Here is a 17,172-nt window from a genome sequence, read left to right as displayed (position 1 = left end):
TGCGGATATCAGACGACGGCCTCTATCATTTGACCAGGGAGACAGAGTGTTCTTGAATATATCTCCGTTTAGAGGTACAGTCAGATTCGACAAGAAAGGAAAATTATCTCCACGTTTTATTGGTCCGTATGAGATTATCGAAAAGATAGACGATCTTGCTTATCGACTCGCTCTTCCTCCATCTTTGTCTGATATTCATGATATATTCCATATCTCGATGCTTCGGAAGTATCAGCCTGATTCTTCCCATATTATTCAGCCTGATGAAGCTGAACTTGATGAAACTCTCAGTTATTTTGAGCAACCTATTCAGATTCTTGATCGCAAAGACAAACAGCTCAGAAACAAGAGTATTCAGTTAGTCAAAGTTCAGTGGAGTCGACATGACATTGAAGAAGCGACTTGGGAGACTGAGTCAGATATGAGAAAAATATTTATAGAGTTGTTCCATTGATGTGAGTTCTTATTCTGTTTTCTATCATTTATTTATCTTATCTGTATACAGACTGCTTATACATATTGCTTATGAATTCGAGGACGAACTCATGCTTTAGAGGGGGAGAAATGTAAGACCCGAAATTATTTAATTTTAATATAAGAATATTTAATTTAGGAATATTTAGAGTTTAGAATTAAATTCTAATATTATTAAATTATTTAGTATTGAAATTGAATTAAATTGATTTTCCGGGGACTGAATTGAAAATATGCCAAAGTACAGGGACCAAAGTGCAAATAGTTGAAATTGAAGTAGACACATGGCCTTTTTATCATTTAAACGTGTATACATTATATTTTATCAGATATTATTGGCAAAAAAAACGTACACATCAGAATTCCCTTCAAGTTCTCAAGTTTCAAACTTTGATTTCTCAATAACCATTCATCCGATTTTTAATCCGGGCATAGTTTTGGAATCCTTACAAGAAAGGTTACGCTTTGATGTAAGTATCTCAATGATTCAGCATATTTCGAGATTTTTATGTTGAAGGAATCATATTTTAATTGTGACTATGTGTTCTTGAGAATATATGCATCGATATATTGCAATCGGATTGAAGAACGGACAAGTATTGTATCTGCTATGAAATTCCAGCCTTTATTCAAGATGTATAGCTTCTGATATGTTGGCATATGTTGTTGTGTATGCTGATATGTATGTGTTGTAAGTTGGAAAAGAATGGCATATTGAATTCGATATCGTTTCGATTACCGATCTTGTACCGTTAAGTCGTTAAGTCAGGAATTGGCTAGTATTGGATTCTCCTTGATTGAGATATGATTGAAGTGAGTTTCTTACTGATATTTCTAGTTAATCTATTGTGTTTTCAGCTTGAAAACAAGGGACATCGAACTCAAGAACTTTGATTTTGAATCGGAAGAATAAAGAACAAGATTGGAGCATTTTAAACACAAGAAAGAAAGGTATAAATTGATACAACCACGAAGGGATAGAATATTCGAGATAGATATATGATTCTCGAATTTCCTAAACCACATACGTGTATGCTTAGTTGCTTTTGCTTGTTTGTATGTATAATGTGAACTTTCTTGACTAGTATGAGTTGTATGTTTTGGTTTTGGCTTGTTGTATATAGATTATAGCTTAATGCATTAGTTTTGTATGCATTTATCTTGAGCCAAAAACCAAGTCTCATAGAGGGCCTGGCGGCCTAGATTGCAATTGGTGTTTGGTAAGTTGTAGTAAGTGTCAAGGGATATAGATTTAATCCTAGAGCTAGATGACTTACTATGATTGTACCAAAGTCAGAGAATTTAAGATATTTGACGCCACCTCGAGAGGGAGAGTCGGTGGTTAGTGGGATATTTTATTTTCCGGGATCCCAATAACTAAGAATTCTTTGTATCAGACTTGATAACCTTTCCTTTGGAACATGCATTTCATTTTTGTTTAACATTATAGCATGTTCATATCATTTATACTAAGAATTATATTTCTCACCGGAGTTATCCGGCTATTGCTTTGTTTTGTATGTGTGCATGGCAATAGGTGGGGCGAGATCGAATCAACAACCACCAGGATAGATTGAGATAAAGCTTAGCAAGTGAGGACTCAGGTTTTAAGCAAGAGAACATGTAATATGAATTGCTAAACATGTTAGAATAAGAACAAGTACCTTTGTATATATGTGTTACTTGTTGTATGCTCGTTTTTCATCTAGCTTTTCTTGTATTTGAATCACTAGATGGATGTGTTATTGACTCATGAATGTATTTAGAACTTGGTTTAAATGTTGTGCATGTTTTGGATTGAAAAGAGAAACTTTTAGAAGCACTTAAACAGAGCACACAAGAGCTGAGAAAAACAGAGTCGAGCACTGCTCAGGGCAACGCTCGAGCTGCACAATTTGGCAGCTCGGGCACAGCCCAAGACAACCCAACCCATAGGTTGGGTAAAGAGGGAGCGCTCGAGCGGCCAAATAGTACAGCTCGAGCTCACCCTCCTTGAGTTAAAAAAAAAATTTATTCATTTAGCGACGGGTTTTTGCGTTGCCAAATGTATGGTTTTGCGTCGCCATATGTTCGGTATTACAGATTAAATATTTCTAGTTATTAATTGCCCTATAAGCTTAGATTAGCACCCGAGGTCCCCACAGTTCAGACGGTCCGAACTCGTGCCTATATATAAGGCCGAGGAGCTCATAATTTAGACGCTCAGAAACTTCTCTCCTTCGCCCACGTGGCTCTATTTTAGGGCTTTGGGTACTTTTATTTTAGAGTTGAAATAGGAAGTATATTTTAGTACAGTCAGACAGTGTCTGAAATAGTAGCGGAGAAGTGCTCGAAGCTGTGGAGCTGCAGCAGGGGTGTGCCCATAGGTGCGGGATAGTCGCCATCAGCGGGCTAAAGACGAACGGTGGTATAGATTTTGCTTTCTAAAAATATTTAGAAGTATGCAATAGCTTATTTAAGGCTTTTAGAGCATAAATATTGATGCATGAATATTTGCATTGTAGAGTTGGTGATAAGCGTGAAACCTAGAGTGAGACTCATAGGACTGCTTTTAGAAAGATACGTAAGTACTGACTGATATTGTTAGCGGGTATGCATGCTAATATGTTGCAATATTTATGTGTCATGATTGCATGTTTATGTTATGCTACATATGCATATATCTTGATTAGCGGTATTATTGCCTTACACAGTATAGGGGTTGCTCAGCCCCATTGCATGTGTGGATGGATACCATGGTTTTGGTTTCGGATATGTCCACGGGTTATATGGTACGTGAGTAACCTCCTGATGCGATGGCTCAGCGTGCTACATACCATGGCGCCTAAACTGAGTAGGATATTATTCCTAGTATGACACCCAAGTATACATATGCATGCATCATGTTTATATGTTATCTGTATTAGCGTATTGAGCTTATAGCTCACGTCCAGTATTTTGTTGTTGTCTGGACGCCCCATTCGACGGGGCAGTTGCAGGTGCAAGTAGTGCGCCCAGAGACTCGGAGCAGTCGGTGACCAGGAAGAGACAGCAGGACTTAGCTGTAGGAATTATTGTTGTTAAAATTTATTCGATTGAGTTGTATATCGAATTATTTTATTAGTCGGTTGTATTCTGCTAACCAGTATTTATTTAAGATTCCGCAAAGTTTTTCTGATTAGTGTTAATTGTATGCTTTGTTTAACTCTAAATTCTGATTAGTAATGAATTCGGGTTGGCTCACTACACATATTTATATCAATGAAACGGGTCGATTTGATCCATATTTTTAATCAAAAGAATTAATTTTATTTTTAACATAAAAAATAATATTTTTTTTATAGATTTGATCGAATCAGAGATCCGTTCACAAAATTAATGAATTATGAGGCACCCTCATCTGATTTTTTGTGAAAAATTATTAGGATACAACATGACATAGAGTATATAGTATTAATGGAAAAAAGTAGACATGTAAATTCAAAAATAATTTTATTTGAAATTGTGCATATCAAATAAGAGAAAAAAACAAATAATAAATAGTAGATGCATAAAATTTTAATTTTTTTATTTGAAATTGTGCATGATATATTTTTTTAATGAATTATTACTTAATTAGTTGAAGAGTTACATAAATAAATAATTAAAAAAACACATTAATTACGTAGTATTAATGGAAAAAAGATAGTCATGTAAATTCACAAATAATTTTATTTGAAATAATGCATACCAAATAAGAGAAAAAGGCAGGAGGAGGATTCATATAATCAAACCATGCAAACTTGTATGATAAAAATTGTCCGGTTAAATATAAATACTAAATGAGAATAATCGAAAGGAAAAGCATGTGTTTGAAGAAAATATTTTAGAAATTTATGGAGAATTACTTCGAACTTAATTATTATGTGATTATACCTTAGGAAATGTAAATGTTTCATGTTGCTAGAAGCTATTTATATTGATTTTAATATTTTTTAAAAAAAAATCGATTTACCACAATTAGCATTTTTCTTACTCAATTTTGTTATATCTTAATTATTCGTGGAAAAATATTTAGCTTATGAATTGAATTGTTCACAAATTCATAATGTATACCTAATGCACGATGCGCGGAGCATATATAAAATGTTTTTTGAATAAATAATGTTTTGATTTTAATTTATTTTCATGTTATTTCAAGACTAATAACTTAAATATTTAAAAATTTATATTTAGATTAAGATAAAAAAATATTAGTACTTTTAAAATTCTATAAAAAAAATAGATAAAATGTGATTAAAAAAATAAATTGATAAGTAATGTGATATTGTTTGAAATAAGTTGAGGGGAAGTTAAAATAAAATGAGGATTTGATTGTATTTTTGTAAAATTAATTAAGATGTCATGACTAAATTGATTGAAAATTAGTTAGCAAATGGTATAATTTTAATTAAACAGTAAGGTGTTAATTAGTTGATAATTAAGCAATAAACGGAAACTCAAAAGACAAATATAAGCTTTTTGATTCAAACGGAAGCTCAAAAGACACATATAAAGCAGCACTTTTAAGCAACCAAAATTTCGAGGTTTTATAGATTTAGGAATTGAAAGATACTAAAAAAAATATTACCATAAACGTATAATTTATCAAAGAGAAGCGAAATTCGAAGAAAATTAAAGGAAACAAGTATAGAATCATTAACAGTGTATTTTTACCACACATATAAAACATTGGTACAAGTACAACTCCAATTTCAAAGGTTGCTCACTTGTTTTGGAGTATAGTACTGAAGGTGTTGAGACATGATCTTCTTCAATGCTACAACAACATATTTCATGCTAATTCTCCTTTCGCTAGGATTCTCCATACAACATTTTAAAGCTATCTCCATTATTGACACCAAGCATTCCACCTTTTCATGGAGATATTCTTCTTCCGAGTTCAATAATTCCGAATCTATAACTTGCACAATTGCATCAGGCACACAATCATTCACCCACTTCCTTAGGCTTAAATCCCCTGTAAACTTTATATCATTCGGCTTCATTCCCGTAAAAACTTCCATCAACATTATGCCGTAGCTGTAAACATCACATTTTACGGATACCAATCCTTCCGAACCATATTCTATAAAACAAGAAAAAAAAAATAAGTTCATCAAAGTTATATATAGCAAGTAAAAGTTTAAAAAATGTGATTAATGAAGGAGATGAAAAATGGCATGTTCACCTGGTGCAATATAGCCTAATGTGGCAAGCGTCCTTGTGAGCGTAACGCTAACTCCATCACTTAGAAGCTTCGCGACCCCAAAATCGCTCAAATGGGCAACCATTTCTTCATCTAAGAGCACATTGCTTGGCTTTAAATCACAATGAATTATCGGTATTGAGTAACCATAGTGTAGATATTCTAGTGCACATGCTATGTCTATCATTATGTTCAGTCTTTGCACGATATTCAAGAAGTTGTTTTCCAAATATAGCCATTGTTCGAGGCTTCCATTAGGCATATATTTGAGAACCAATGCCTTGAAGTCTTCGTTCGAGCAACTTCCAATGACTTTGCAGAGATTTCTATGACGTAGCGTACGCAAGACTTCACATTCAGTGTCAAAACTCTTGAATCCGCCTTCTGAATGCGAGTGGAACACTTTCACCGCCACATCTTCGCCATCCTCAAGCGTCCCTTTGTAGACAGAACCATAACTTCCTGTCCCAAGTAAATGATTCTCATTGAATCCTTCGGTTGCCTTTACAAGTTCCTGATACGAGACTCGTGATGGTGCAGTAATGAATGAACTCTCTGTAGGGGATTCTACCTTGTTTTTCTCTCGGTATCTTGCAAGTAGATATGACATGGCTATGATGAAAGCTAGCATTGAAATCCCCACGAAAACATACACAACATGAGGACTCACTTTCTTCCTCTTCGATTTAGGGATTGTATTTTCATGACAAGGTGGAACTCCATATTTAGAATCACCACAAAGCCCTTCATTAGAAATGAAGAATTTACTTGGAAAAGATTTGAAGGGGCCACCAGTAGGGATGGGACCGCTTAACTCATTGAAAGAAACATCGAAGTACTTGAGATACTGAAGTGCTTCCAGCGACGTTGAGATAGTTCCAGAAAGATTGTTGTGTGAAAGATCCAGTGTCTCCAAACTCACCAACTTACCAATGGACTCGGGAATAGATCCTTGAAATCTGTTTCGTGCCAAAGAAAGATCGACAATGCTCCCTACGCCTCCAATAGAGCTAGGAATGATACTTGAGAATTGATTTTTTGAGAAATCAAGGATGGTTGCAACCTTCATATATCTAATATCTGAAGGTAGAGAACCCGTCAACATATTTGAAGACAAATCCAACTCGAGAATATCGCGGAGTCTCCATAGGCTTGTAGGTATCACAGAATTTAATCTGTTTGTCCCCAAGTATAGTGCCCTTAGAGAAGTAAGATTTCCAATGCAATCAGGGATAGAACCAGTGATTTTGTTATGCATAAGAGACAATAGAGCCAAATTCGGTAGTGTGCAGAGGATATCAGGTATCGATCCCCTCAGTTTGTTGTGGTGAAGAGAAAAAGCTTGAAGTTTTCTCAGGTTTTCCAATGTATTTGGAATAGCTCCTGTGAGTTCATTACGGAACATACCCAGAATAATCAAATTTTCAAGATTTCCAAGTCCATCTGGAATTCTGCCTCGAAGACCACAGTTGTGAGCATATAATTTCTGAATAGAAGTTGACAGATTCCCTATGGAAACTGGGAGAACTCCATTGAAAGGATTAGCTCCTATACTGAATTCACTTAGATAGCTGCAGTTGCTCAATGGAGTGATGAAGCTTAGTTCCGATGTTTCACTAACCAAATTGTTCGCGGTTAATAGTAAAATTTCCAAAAGACTCAACTTCCCAAAGGAGTGGGGAATTTGTCCAGTGAGATTGTTGAAAGAAAAGTCGAGGAAGATGAGTTTGGACGAATTTGAGATAGAATCAGTCATTTCTCCAAAGAAAAAATTGTGATCGAGGTAGAACACTTCTAGATCAGGTAGCCCATGATTCAAAATCGATGGAAGGTGACCCAATAGCTTATTCGATGAAACAACAATCGACCTTAATGTTGAGATGTTGAAGATTTTTTCAGGGATATAACCACTCAAGTCATTGTATGACAAATCCAAGAACAACAAGTTGTTAAGATTGCCTATCCCTTCTGGAATTGTTCCTGAAAAACAAGGACGATTTCATATAAATTTCTTGGATGCACAAGCTGCAATTTCATCAAGTATTTTACCTGTCAACTTGTTATAACCAATATACAACATTTGCAGCATTGTTAAGTTTCCGATCCCTTTTGGTATGCTTCCAGTTAAGTTGTTCCCATAGAAATAAGCCTTTCTGAGCTGAGAAGAAGAAGAACACATGTCGGACGGAATGGAACCGGTTAGATTACATTCTGCAACATTGATGTATTGCAATGAGGAGCTGTTGCAGATAGATGAAGGTACAGAGCCCACGAAAAAGTTATCTTCCATTCGTAGCTCCGTCAACTTTTCAAGGTTACCGATCTCTTTTGGGATTTCACCTGGCAAAAGAGTGAACTTCATAAAACTTAATATTGTTTTGAAAAGGTTAAAAGTCCATCAACAACATAAAATAGGAATAACATGCTGCAAATTCAATGAGCAAGATCCTGAGCCAATACAAGGTTTACCACCTACAAGCATAGTTAATAAAATGTAGAACTCTCCGCAATTCTTGAGGTTCCAGATAGGAGAAACCTTGTGTTTGATAAAGTTCGACATCCCAAGAGACAACAAGATTATGATAACATATAGAGGTTAACACCTTATGTATGAGTATGAATAGTTAGAAAGGTATACTCTATAAACAAGAAAGGCACATTCGAATGCAGTGAAATGAAATCCAATGATGAAATTTCTGTTTCAAAATAAGATATACCACCTGTAAAATGGTTGAAACTAAGATACAATACTTCAAGTTCCCTTAAGCTTCCAATGCCTCGAGGGATGGAGCCAGTAAACTTATTATACCACAAGGAGAGAACAGTAAGCTGTGAACACTCGGAAATATTTAGCGGTATGGGACCTTCCAGCTCGTTGGAAGATAGATAAAGCGTTTTCAGATTCCAGAGGCGGCGGCACATGCCTTCAGGGAGATTGCCGGACAAACTATTCCCTGTCAAAGCAAGATTTTCCATGGTGGATATGTTGAAAACTGACATCGGTACGACACCGATAAGGTTGTTAGATTGTAATCGCAATTCCTTCAAGTTAAACAAACTTCCAAAGGCTTCTGGGATTTCTCCCTGTAAAGGATTGAATGATATATCAAAAACTTCCAGCTTGGACATATTCGTTACGAAACTTGGTATGGAACCAGTAAAAAAATTGTTCCGAAGATTCAAGAACCGAAGTTCAACCAAGATCCCGAACAAAGAAGGGATGTTGCCGGTGAAGCTGTTGAACCCGAAATCCAAGAATCTCAATCTATGCAACTTTGCCAACTCTTGGGGAAGTTGGCCACGAAAACTGTTATTTCTCAAGTTTAGAGAAACTAGGAACGACAGGTTTCCCAGTTGTGAGGGCAGATTTCCGTGAAGTCCCATCTCTGAAATATCTAAAGCTGTAACTCTTGGGTGGCGAGAACTGCAAGTAACTCCAATCCATTCGCATGTTGGGGAAGAATGGGACCAGTTTCGGGACAAAACATGAGAAGGGTCTAAACTGAGTTGGGATTTGAATGCAAGAAGGGCAGATTGATCAGTGATTATGTTGGTTAACGCCATGGCCAAACAAGCCATGATCAGAATATTTAGTAATGAAACTGCCACAAGAAAACACTGTCCCTTCTTCATGCCCATTTCCAGAAATATATATTTCATTCATATCATATCATATCATAAGACGATCGAATGCTTAAGTTCAAATTTAAATTTAAGAAAAGTTGTGAATCCGAGTATCCGACGACTTGTTTACTCTAGCTTGCAAAATTGCCCGAAAGTCTTCGTTTCACACCAAAAACCAAGTGGAAAAGGACATACTTCCATATCTCCTGTTCAGTTTCATAAATTTCAACTTGACTACGATTGATTTTTTTTTTTTGACTACGCATCCTTGGTGTCAGTTTTTGGTGTGCATTGGATAAACATCAGGCTAATACAATAGCCAGTAAATCATATTAGTGAGTCAAGTAACTCGCACTGACAGGTTCATCCGAAAAAGTGTGGCTGAAAAATTGATTTCGCGATCATTGTTCAAATTCTCACCAACTAGGTTCCTCAAGGACCCATTGTGTTAGATATGTGTTGATTTGTTAATGATTTTATTTCATCTTGTATCCTTATTGATATGATATTTTTCTTGTATATAGGTGTTTATCTTAGGTTGTGATTTGTATCCTTCTAGATTGATAGTCTAGCACACTCTGGTATAAATATACATATTGCGAGATCAATAATATTATTCATGTTCTCTCAATCTCTACATGGTATCAGAGAAATTAGGCAAACGTCGCTAACCCTATATTTCTTTTTTCATGACCGACGGCACACCATCGGTCACCACCGTGACCACCATGGCCCTTACCCCACCGTCCAGCTCTCTTATTGCCATTAATGTGGCAGCGCAAGCTAGCTCCTTTGAAACTTACTTCCACAAACTACCCGGCATGGCGTCTTCAATTCCAGTCTCTGCTAATTGGCTACGACCTCTTTGGCTATGTGGATGGCTCGATGCCCTGCCCACCGCCAACAATCACCAGCAATGCTGTTACGATCTCCAATCCTGCCCACTCCTTTTGGGTTCGACAGGATCAGCTACTGCTCAACGGTATTATTGGTGCTTTCTCACCCACCTTAATCCCGTTTATTGCCGCGTCCAACACTTCTCATGATGCATGGCAAACTCTGGCCAAAACCTATGCGGCTCCGAGTCGTGGCCGTATCTTACAACTCAAGACTCAGATCTCCAATCCGGTGAAAGACTCCAAGTCTATCACTGACTATATGCACGACATCAAGGCAACGATTGATGCCCTTACCAAACCTTTGTCAGGCCAGCGTCTTCGCCAGTTACTTTTCAAGATTGGTGTTTCCTCGGAACCTCCATCGTGAGGGGGCCTGTTAGATATGTGTTGATTTGATAATGATTTTATTTCATCTTGTATCCTTATTGATATGATCTTTTCCTTGTATATAGGTGTTTTATCTTAGGTTGTCATTTGTATCCTTCTAGATTGATAGTCTAGCATACTCTTGTATAAATATACATATTGTGAGATCAATAATATTATTCAAGTTCTCTCAATCTCTACACATTGTATGGGCTGCCCAGCCTAGCCCACACCTAGGGATAACAATGGTTCGGGTCTAAATCGGGCCCTGCATCGAACCCGGCACGGCGGGGCGAGTTTAGACCCAGCCAAGCGGGCTCACATGCTTTTCCGGGACGGGTCCCGGGTTTAGCCGGACCTGCCCTGCCAAAATATATATAATAATATATAAATATTAAATATATGTATATATATTAATAATATATAAGGGGAGTGTTATTACACTCCAAAAAGTGTTAATAACACTCCACCTTACCTAATCAATTTAATATTAGACAAAATTATCCTTATCATATCTTTTCTTATATAATAGAATTTTGATTTACCTTAATAAATCATACACACTTTTGTTTTAACTTTTAACTACTACAGTATTAATTTTTAGAATTTTGTTGCATACTTTATATCGGATATCATTTATTTTATCCTAAATTTTAGAATGATATACGAATGGTTATCGTAGTTTTTCAAAACGATATATATATATATATATATATATATATATATATATATATATATATATATATATATATATATATAATATGTTGGATGTAAAAAATTTGATTTACAAAAAGTTTATTAAATTTTGATTTACCAAAATTTTATTAAAATTTAATATAAAAAAAAATATTTTAAAATTTAAGACTAAAATTTAAATTTATATGTTATTTTATACTTTTTATTCTGTAATATATTTTTTCGTGATTAAAAACATAAATTTTATAATATAAAAATATTATTTAAACTCAATTATTATAATTTAAATAAACTAAATATTAACTATAAATTTATAAAAAAAATTATTTTAAAATAAATTTTTTATTAAGTTATATATATTTTATAAGATATTATAATTATTTTAAAATTTTAAGTTATACTTAAAAAAATTGAGATAGGTTATACTCAATAAAAAACTAAAACATAAAAATGAACTATCATTTTTTTCAAAAAATTAAAATAAAATATAAATTAAATGAAAGTAAAATTAGTAATTATTTTTTGATATTTTTTTGTGTTTTCATTAACAAATTAAAATATATTATTTTTAGTAATAATGTTATAGAAAACATATTTTAAGAATAGAAGGTTTGAAACTAAGAATGAGTTTGCTAAAAATAAAACCAATCAAAGGTTAGAATTGTCAATTTTTAATATAAAATTAAAAATGGAGTGTATTTAACAAAATTTGGACTGTAAATAACACTCCCTAATATATAATTATATTTTTATATTAAATAATCGATAATTTATCCATAATTTGAGTTTATAATATTTTTGGATTGAAATGATTTTAATATATCATGATATTTTTAATATGAAAATATATTATTATAAAATTTCTTTGGTTCTTAATTATTAATTAAATAAAAAATTATACATTTTAACTTGTGAGAATATTTTTTGTCCTAAATATTGTTAATATAAATTTGAAAAATAATTTAACAATTTTTTGTTAATTTTTTAAGTTATTAAAAAATTTTATTTAATAAAATTTAAATTATATAAAATTTGACGGGTCCAACAGATCTAACTCGGATTGGACCCGCTGGGTTCACGGAGCGATGCGGGTCCAAGGGGAGGCGAGGCGGGTCTCGGGTTTGCCCCGAACCCGCCCCCAACCAGCCCCACTGCCATTCTTACCCACACCCAAGGGCAGAGCTACTCATTGGCCCGGTTGCCCAATTTTTTTAAAATATTTTATATATATTTTTGTGTTTATTTTTTGGATCACTTTGGAATTAGCCTGGGTAGCCCAAAACTAATAACTAAAAAATCCAAATAAAATCATGCATTAGCCCATTAAAATACTCACTCATGGACATGCATTAGCCCACTAATATACCCACTCATTGAATGATTATAGAAGCCCAAAAAATCTATAATGTAAGGTGTTAGAATTTTTTTTCCTAAGAATAATTACTAAATTTTTTTCTTGAGAATTCTTTTTTTATACATTGTTTTCAAAAGAAACTTTTAGCCCGGGTAGACTTCAATTTCTGGCTTCGTCATTGCCCACGCCCTTATCCCTTATATATATGTGTATGTATTTTTTTAAAAAAAATATGTATGTATTTGTGTATATGACTTGGGCTTAATATAATTTTTATAGCACAACCCAACTCTTCATTACATTTAATGGAAAACTGCAATTTTGATTCTGTATATTTCTCACTTTGTGATTTTGGTCTTCTATGTTTACATATTTCAGTTTTAGTCTTGCATGTTCTGATTTTTTATAATTTCAGTCCTTTTTCTTCTAAAATACTTACGTGACACTATACACGTCAGCTCCACACAACACTGCATTGGTGTCACATCAGCGTCACATCGAAAAAATGACTAAAATTACAAAAAAAATAAAAAAATATAACAGACTAAAACTGAAATTTGAAAATATACAAGACCAAAATCGCAGAGTGACAAATAACAAGATCAAAAAAGCAATTTTTCCTTACATTTATTGGGCTTTGTTCTTTGAAAAATACTAATAAAAAATTACAAGACAATTAGTAAAGAATTGATGGTGTGAGTGGGAAAAAGCTTTAAATGGTACATTCGATAATATAGTTTAACTATTCAAGCAAGTTAAGAATAAAAAGAAATTTCTTAATCACACAGTTAAATTTTTACAAAATTGTTTTTTTTTTAAAATCTAATCTACTTATGAAATATAATATATATAATTTAATACTATTAAATATTAATGCTATGTAAAGAATTTGTTAACCTATTTAATTATGAAAACATAAAAATTTAGCCCTCCCTGGCCATAACGATTCATTTTTGTAATTTTTATTAATTGGAGGAGGATGCAGTAAATTAAGGTACAATTAAGTCTTGAAAAAATTGTGCCGATCGAGCAGTTTCAAAGGCTCCAATTTTTCAAACATGCGAAAAAGTTTTCTGAAAAATTATTCAAACAGTCTAAAACAAACCATTTGTCGCGTCAAATTACATTGCTTGTCCGTCTCGAGTTGGGGTGCAAACGAACCGAACCTGTTCGTGAGCTTTACGAGCCCGCTCGATAAATATTTGATTCGTATTCGAGCTTATCGAACTCGAGCCGAATTCGAACATGTTTGAACATTTTTTCGAGCCGAGCTCGAACCGAAATTACTCCGTTCGATAGTTCGCGAATAGTTCGCGAGCCTTAATATTTAATTAATATAATATAATTATATAATAATATATATACATTTCGAGCTTTCGAACCATAATATCCGAATAGTTCACGAATAGGTTCGAATATTTTGAACCGAACTCGAAATCGAACTTCATTTCGAGCCGAACTCGAGCCAAAATATTTGAAATTATCGAACTTCGAATCGAGCTCGAGCTCGAATATACTCTTATCGAGCCAAATTCGAACCTTAAAATTTTACCATTATTCGGCTCGATTCGGTTCGTTTGCACCCCTAGTCTCGAGCACCGAAGTGCCAAAAAAAGTCTGTTCCACCTAATATCTCTCTTCTCATTTGAATTTCGAAAATGATACATTTTATTTAGATTTTTCTCCTTAAAAACAAAAACTGATTTCTTCTCCATTTTTAGTGGTGGGGCAGTATATATAATATTTCTTCAAATCTCTCACACTCACTCACTCACTCACTCTCTTTATTTTTTTTTATTTTTTTATTTTTTTTTCCATTCTTCAATTTGTCAAAAAAGATAAAGGTTCAACATGCATATTGTATTAAAACCAAACTATATTTTATAACGAAATTTGTTCTTTTGCATCTCAAATACAAATCATAAACAAAATAAATCAATGAAAACTAAAATCTATCAACATAGGGAAAATTAAATGAAAACCAAATAATTATAGTTGCACTTCTAAATTTCTCATTTTTCATCAGCCCGATATTAGGTATGCTCTTCCTCTTTGAGTTCTTCGTTCTTACCTGAGAAAGGAAGTAAGGAGGTGAGTGATAAGTGTGTTTAGTATGCATTATTTTATGTTATTTTATATTTATTTTGCGTGTATTTATTTTATTTTCGTGAGTTTTATTAGTGTTTTATTTTATATGTATGCATTATACTCTCCTGGTTGAATTTTGTAGGAAAATAAGCATTTTATGGGAATCCTGTGCAAACAAGCCGCGCGCGCACGAGCCTATTGCTCACGCGTGCGCAGAAGGATTATCCAGAGGCATCCAGGCTAATGTGCGCGCGGAGGAGCTTCTGCCCCGTGCGCGCGTAGAAGAGTTTTCCAGAGAAGTTGCAGGGAAGTCGCGCGCGAGGCGTTTAAGGAATCACTGTTTTTAATAGGTGCGCGCGCGGAGGAGCTTCTGCCCCGCGCGCGCGCAGAAGAGTTTTTCAGAGAAGTTGAAGGGAAGTCGCGCGCGAGGCGTTTAAGGTATCACTATTTTTTATAGGTGCGCGCGCGCGAGCTATGCAATGCGCGCGCGCGCGTGTTTGTGAGGTGAAAAATCCGAGAATTTTAGTTTTACGAGGATTCTAATTGGCGCGGCCCTATAAATAGAAATTTTATACTCTTTTTCCAGACTTTTTGTCTTTTTAAGTACGCGCGAAGCTTACGGCGGCTGTGGAACAAACTTCTCCAGATTTTCTTCTACTCTAGTATTTTTTATTTTATGATTTTAGACTTGGTTTATTTAATTATGTTTATTAGTGAGTAGTAGTTTTTATTCGATCAAGACCACGTGATTGGGCCAGAAAATTGATGTAGAAAACTCGTTTGTTTATTTGAGATTTTCAGACTTGATTTGAATTTATTGTTTATTGAATTTATATTTGTCTTGTGAATTTCCTGACCAGTTATTTGCTTGCATGTTAATTGATTCCAATTCGATAGAGGAGGTTTCAATTTTGATCACTTCAATAATCAACATAGTGTAAAATTGACTAGAAATAGAATTCGGTTTTATTATGCGGTTTAGGTGTCGACTGAATTTTCACAGTTATTCATGCATTCAAATTTGATTAGAATTATGAAAGATTAGTTCATCAATATTTGAATAGGTTTGATTGTTCTAGAAATAGTCCTTCGAACAAATTAGGAAAATTCTCGTGAATTAAGATTAAGTATGATGTCTTAGATCGACCGCTTGTTACATGAATTGTCTGGTACCCGCGTGTGTCCTTGATCGAGCTTTTCCCAAATTGGATTTAAATCTAAATTTTCCAGGTGCGTTTTAGTTAATTAAATTTTAATTGCAATTTTTATTTTTATTTTAAAATCTGAAATCCTTCTTTTTGATTAGTCTAGATTAAGTAGAAATAAATATATTTTGGTAATCATATGTATACAGTCCCTGTGGGTTCGACATTCAAATTTTATTCACTATCTATAATTTGACCTGGTGCGCTTGCCAGTTGATTTTTAATCATACCGATTTAGCCGGTCAAGTTTTTGGCGCCGTTGCCGGGGACTGTTTGATATCAGAATTTTTATTTCGCTTGAGATTAGACCTTATTTATTTTCTTAATTTCTAACTATAATTTCTTGGTGATTTTCAGGTACCTTCTGTTGTGCATGCATAACATTCGATCAAGGAAATTACTACCACTTGATTTGGAGATCGAACGCACGCTTAGTAGGATCCGAAAAGCCAAGAAATCTATCAATCTTGAACTAGAGTCAGAATCTGAATCTGAAGTAGAGATGGCAGACAACCGTACTATTTGGGATATTATCCGTCCGCCAACTGAATGCTATGGATCTAGCATAGTTCGCCCCGCTGTTGAGGCGAACAATTTTGAGCTGAAACCCTCTACTATTCAGCTGATTCAATTGCAAGCTAGATTTGGGGGGTATACATCTGTGGAAGACCCCTACGCTCATCTGGAGCATTTTCTGTCGATCTGCAACACGTTCAAGTTGAATGGGGTAACATCTGATGCAGTGCTACTGCGGTTATTCCCATTCTCTCTACAAGGAGAAGCTGTTGAGTGGCTAGACAATTTGCTTGCTGGATCAATTACTACATGAGATCAACTTGTTCAGACCTTTCTGAATAAGTATTTTCCCCCTACAAAGATGGCTAAACTGTTCTCAGATATCATCTCATTCAGGCAGAAGGAAGCTGAATCTTTACATGCTGCTTGGACTCGATTCAAAAAGATGTTGAGGATGTGTTCTCAACATAATCTTACTCAGATCCAGCAGACTCAGACTTTCTACAATGGGGCTGATCAATCTGTTCGATCCATGTTGGATGTCGCTTCTAATGGAAGCCTATTCAGAAAAACACCGGCAGAGGCATGAGAAATCATTGGAAATATGGCTGAAAGCAACATTGGATGGCCAGATGCTAAAAAGGAAAAAAGGCTGGAGTACTAGAAGTTGATGCACTAACAATACTGAATGCCAAGATTGATGCTCTTACTCATCAGATGGCAGTTATGAAGACATCTTCAGCC

At 34.6% G+C, this 17,172-nt stretch overlaps 1 protein-coding gene across 1 annotated transcript; it reads right to left on the bottom strand.

Annotated features, from left to right (window-relative positions):
* Nucleotides 1-5,070: 5,070 nt before the first annotated feature.
* Nucleotides 5,071-9,391, bottom strand: LOC140872929 (uncharacterized). Its single transcript, XM_073275857.1, has 4 exons — nucleotides 8,401-9,391; nucleotides 7,730-8,020; nucleotides 5,663-7,660; nucleotides 5,071-5,560 (listed from the first exon to the last, which is right to left on the bottom strand). The coding sequence occupies exons 1-4, from the start codon at nucleotides 9,338-9,340 to the stop codon at nucleotides 5,187-5,189; spliced, it is 3,603 nt and encodes a 1,200-aa protein (XP_073131958.1). The 5' UTR covers nucleotides 9,341-9,391; the 3' UTR covers nucleotides 5,071-5,186.
* Nucleotides 9,392-17,172: the final 7,781 nt, after the last annotated feature.

The sequence above is a fragment of the Henckelia pumila genome, unplaced genomic scaffold (genome assembly GCF_033568475.1).
Source record: "Henckelia pumila isolate YLH828 unplaced genomic scaffold, ASM3356847v2 CTG_498, whole genome shotgun sequence".
In the NCBI taxonomy this organism is placed as follows: Eukaryota; Viridiplantae; Streptophyta; class Magnoliopsida; order Lamiales; family Gesneriaceae; genus Henckelia; species Henckelia pumila.
The sequence above is the reverse complement of the archived record's forward strand: the minus strand, read 5'-3'. Positions and strand labels throughout refer to the sequence as shown.

Excerpts from the sequence above, each read along its gene's own strand:
- LOC140872929 (XM_073275857.1), bottom strand. The coding sequence starts at position 9,340 with ATGAAATATATATTTCTGGAAATGGGCATGAAGAAGGGACAGTGTTTT. Across the intron at positions 8,021-8,400 it reads TAGTTTCAACCATTTTACAG|GTGAAATCCCAAAAGAGATC; the intron begins GTGGTATATCTT and ends CTCTTTTGCCAG. Across the intron at positions 7,661-7,729 it reads TGGTTATAACAAGTTGACAG|GAACAATTCCAGAAGGGATA; the intron begins GTAAAATACTTG and ends CTTGTTTTTCAG.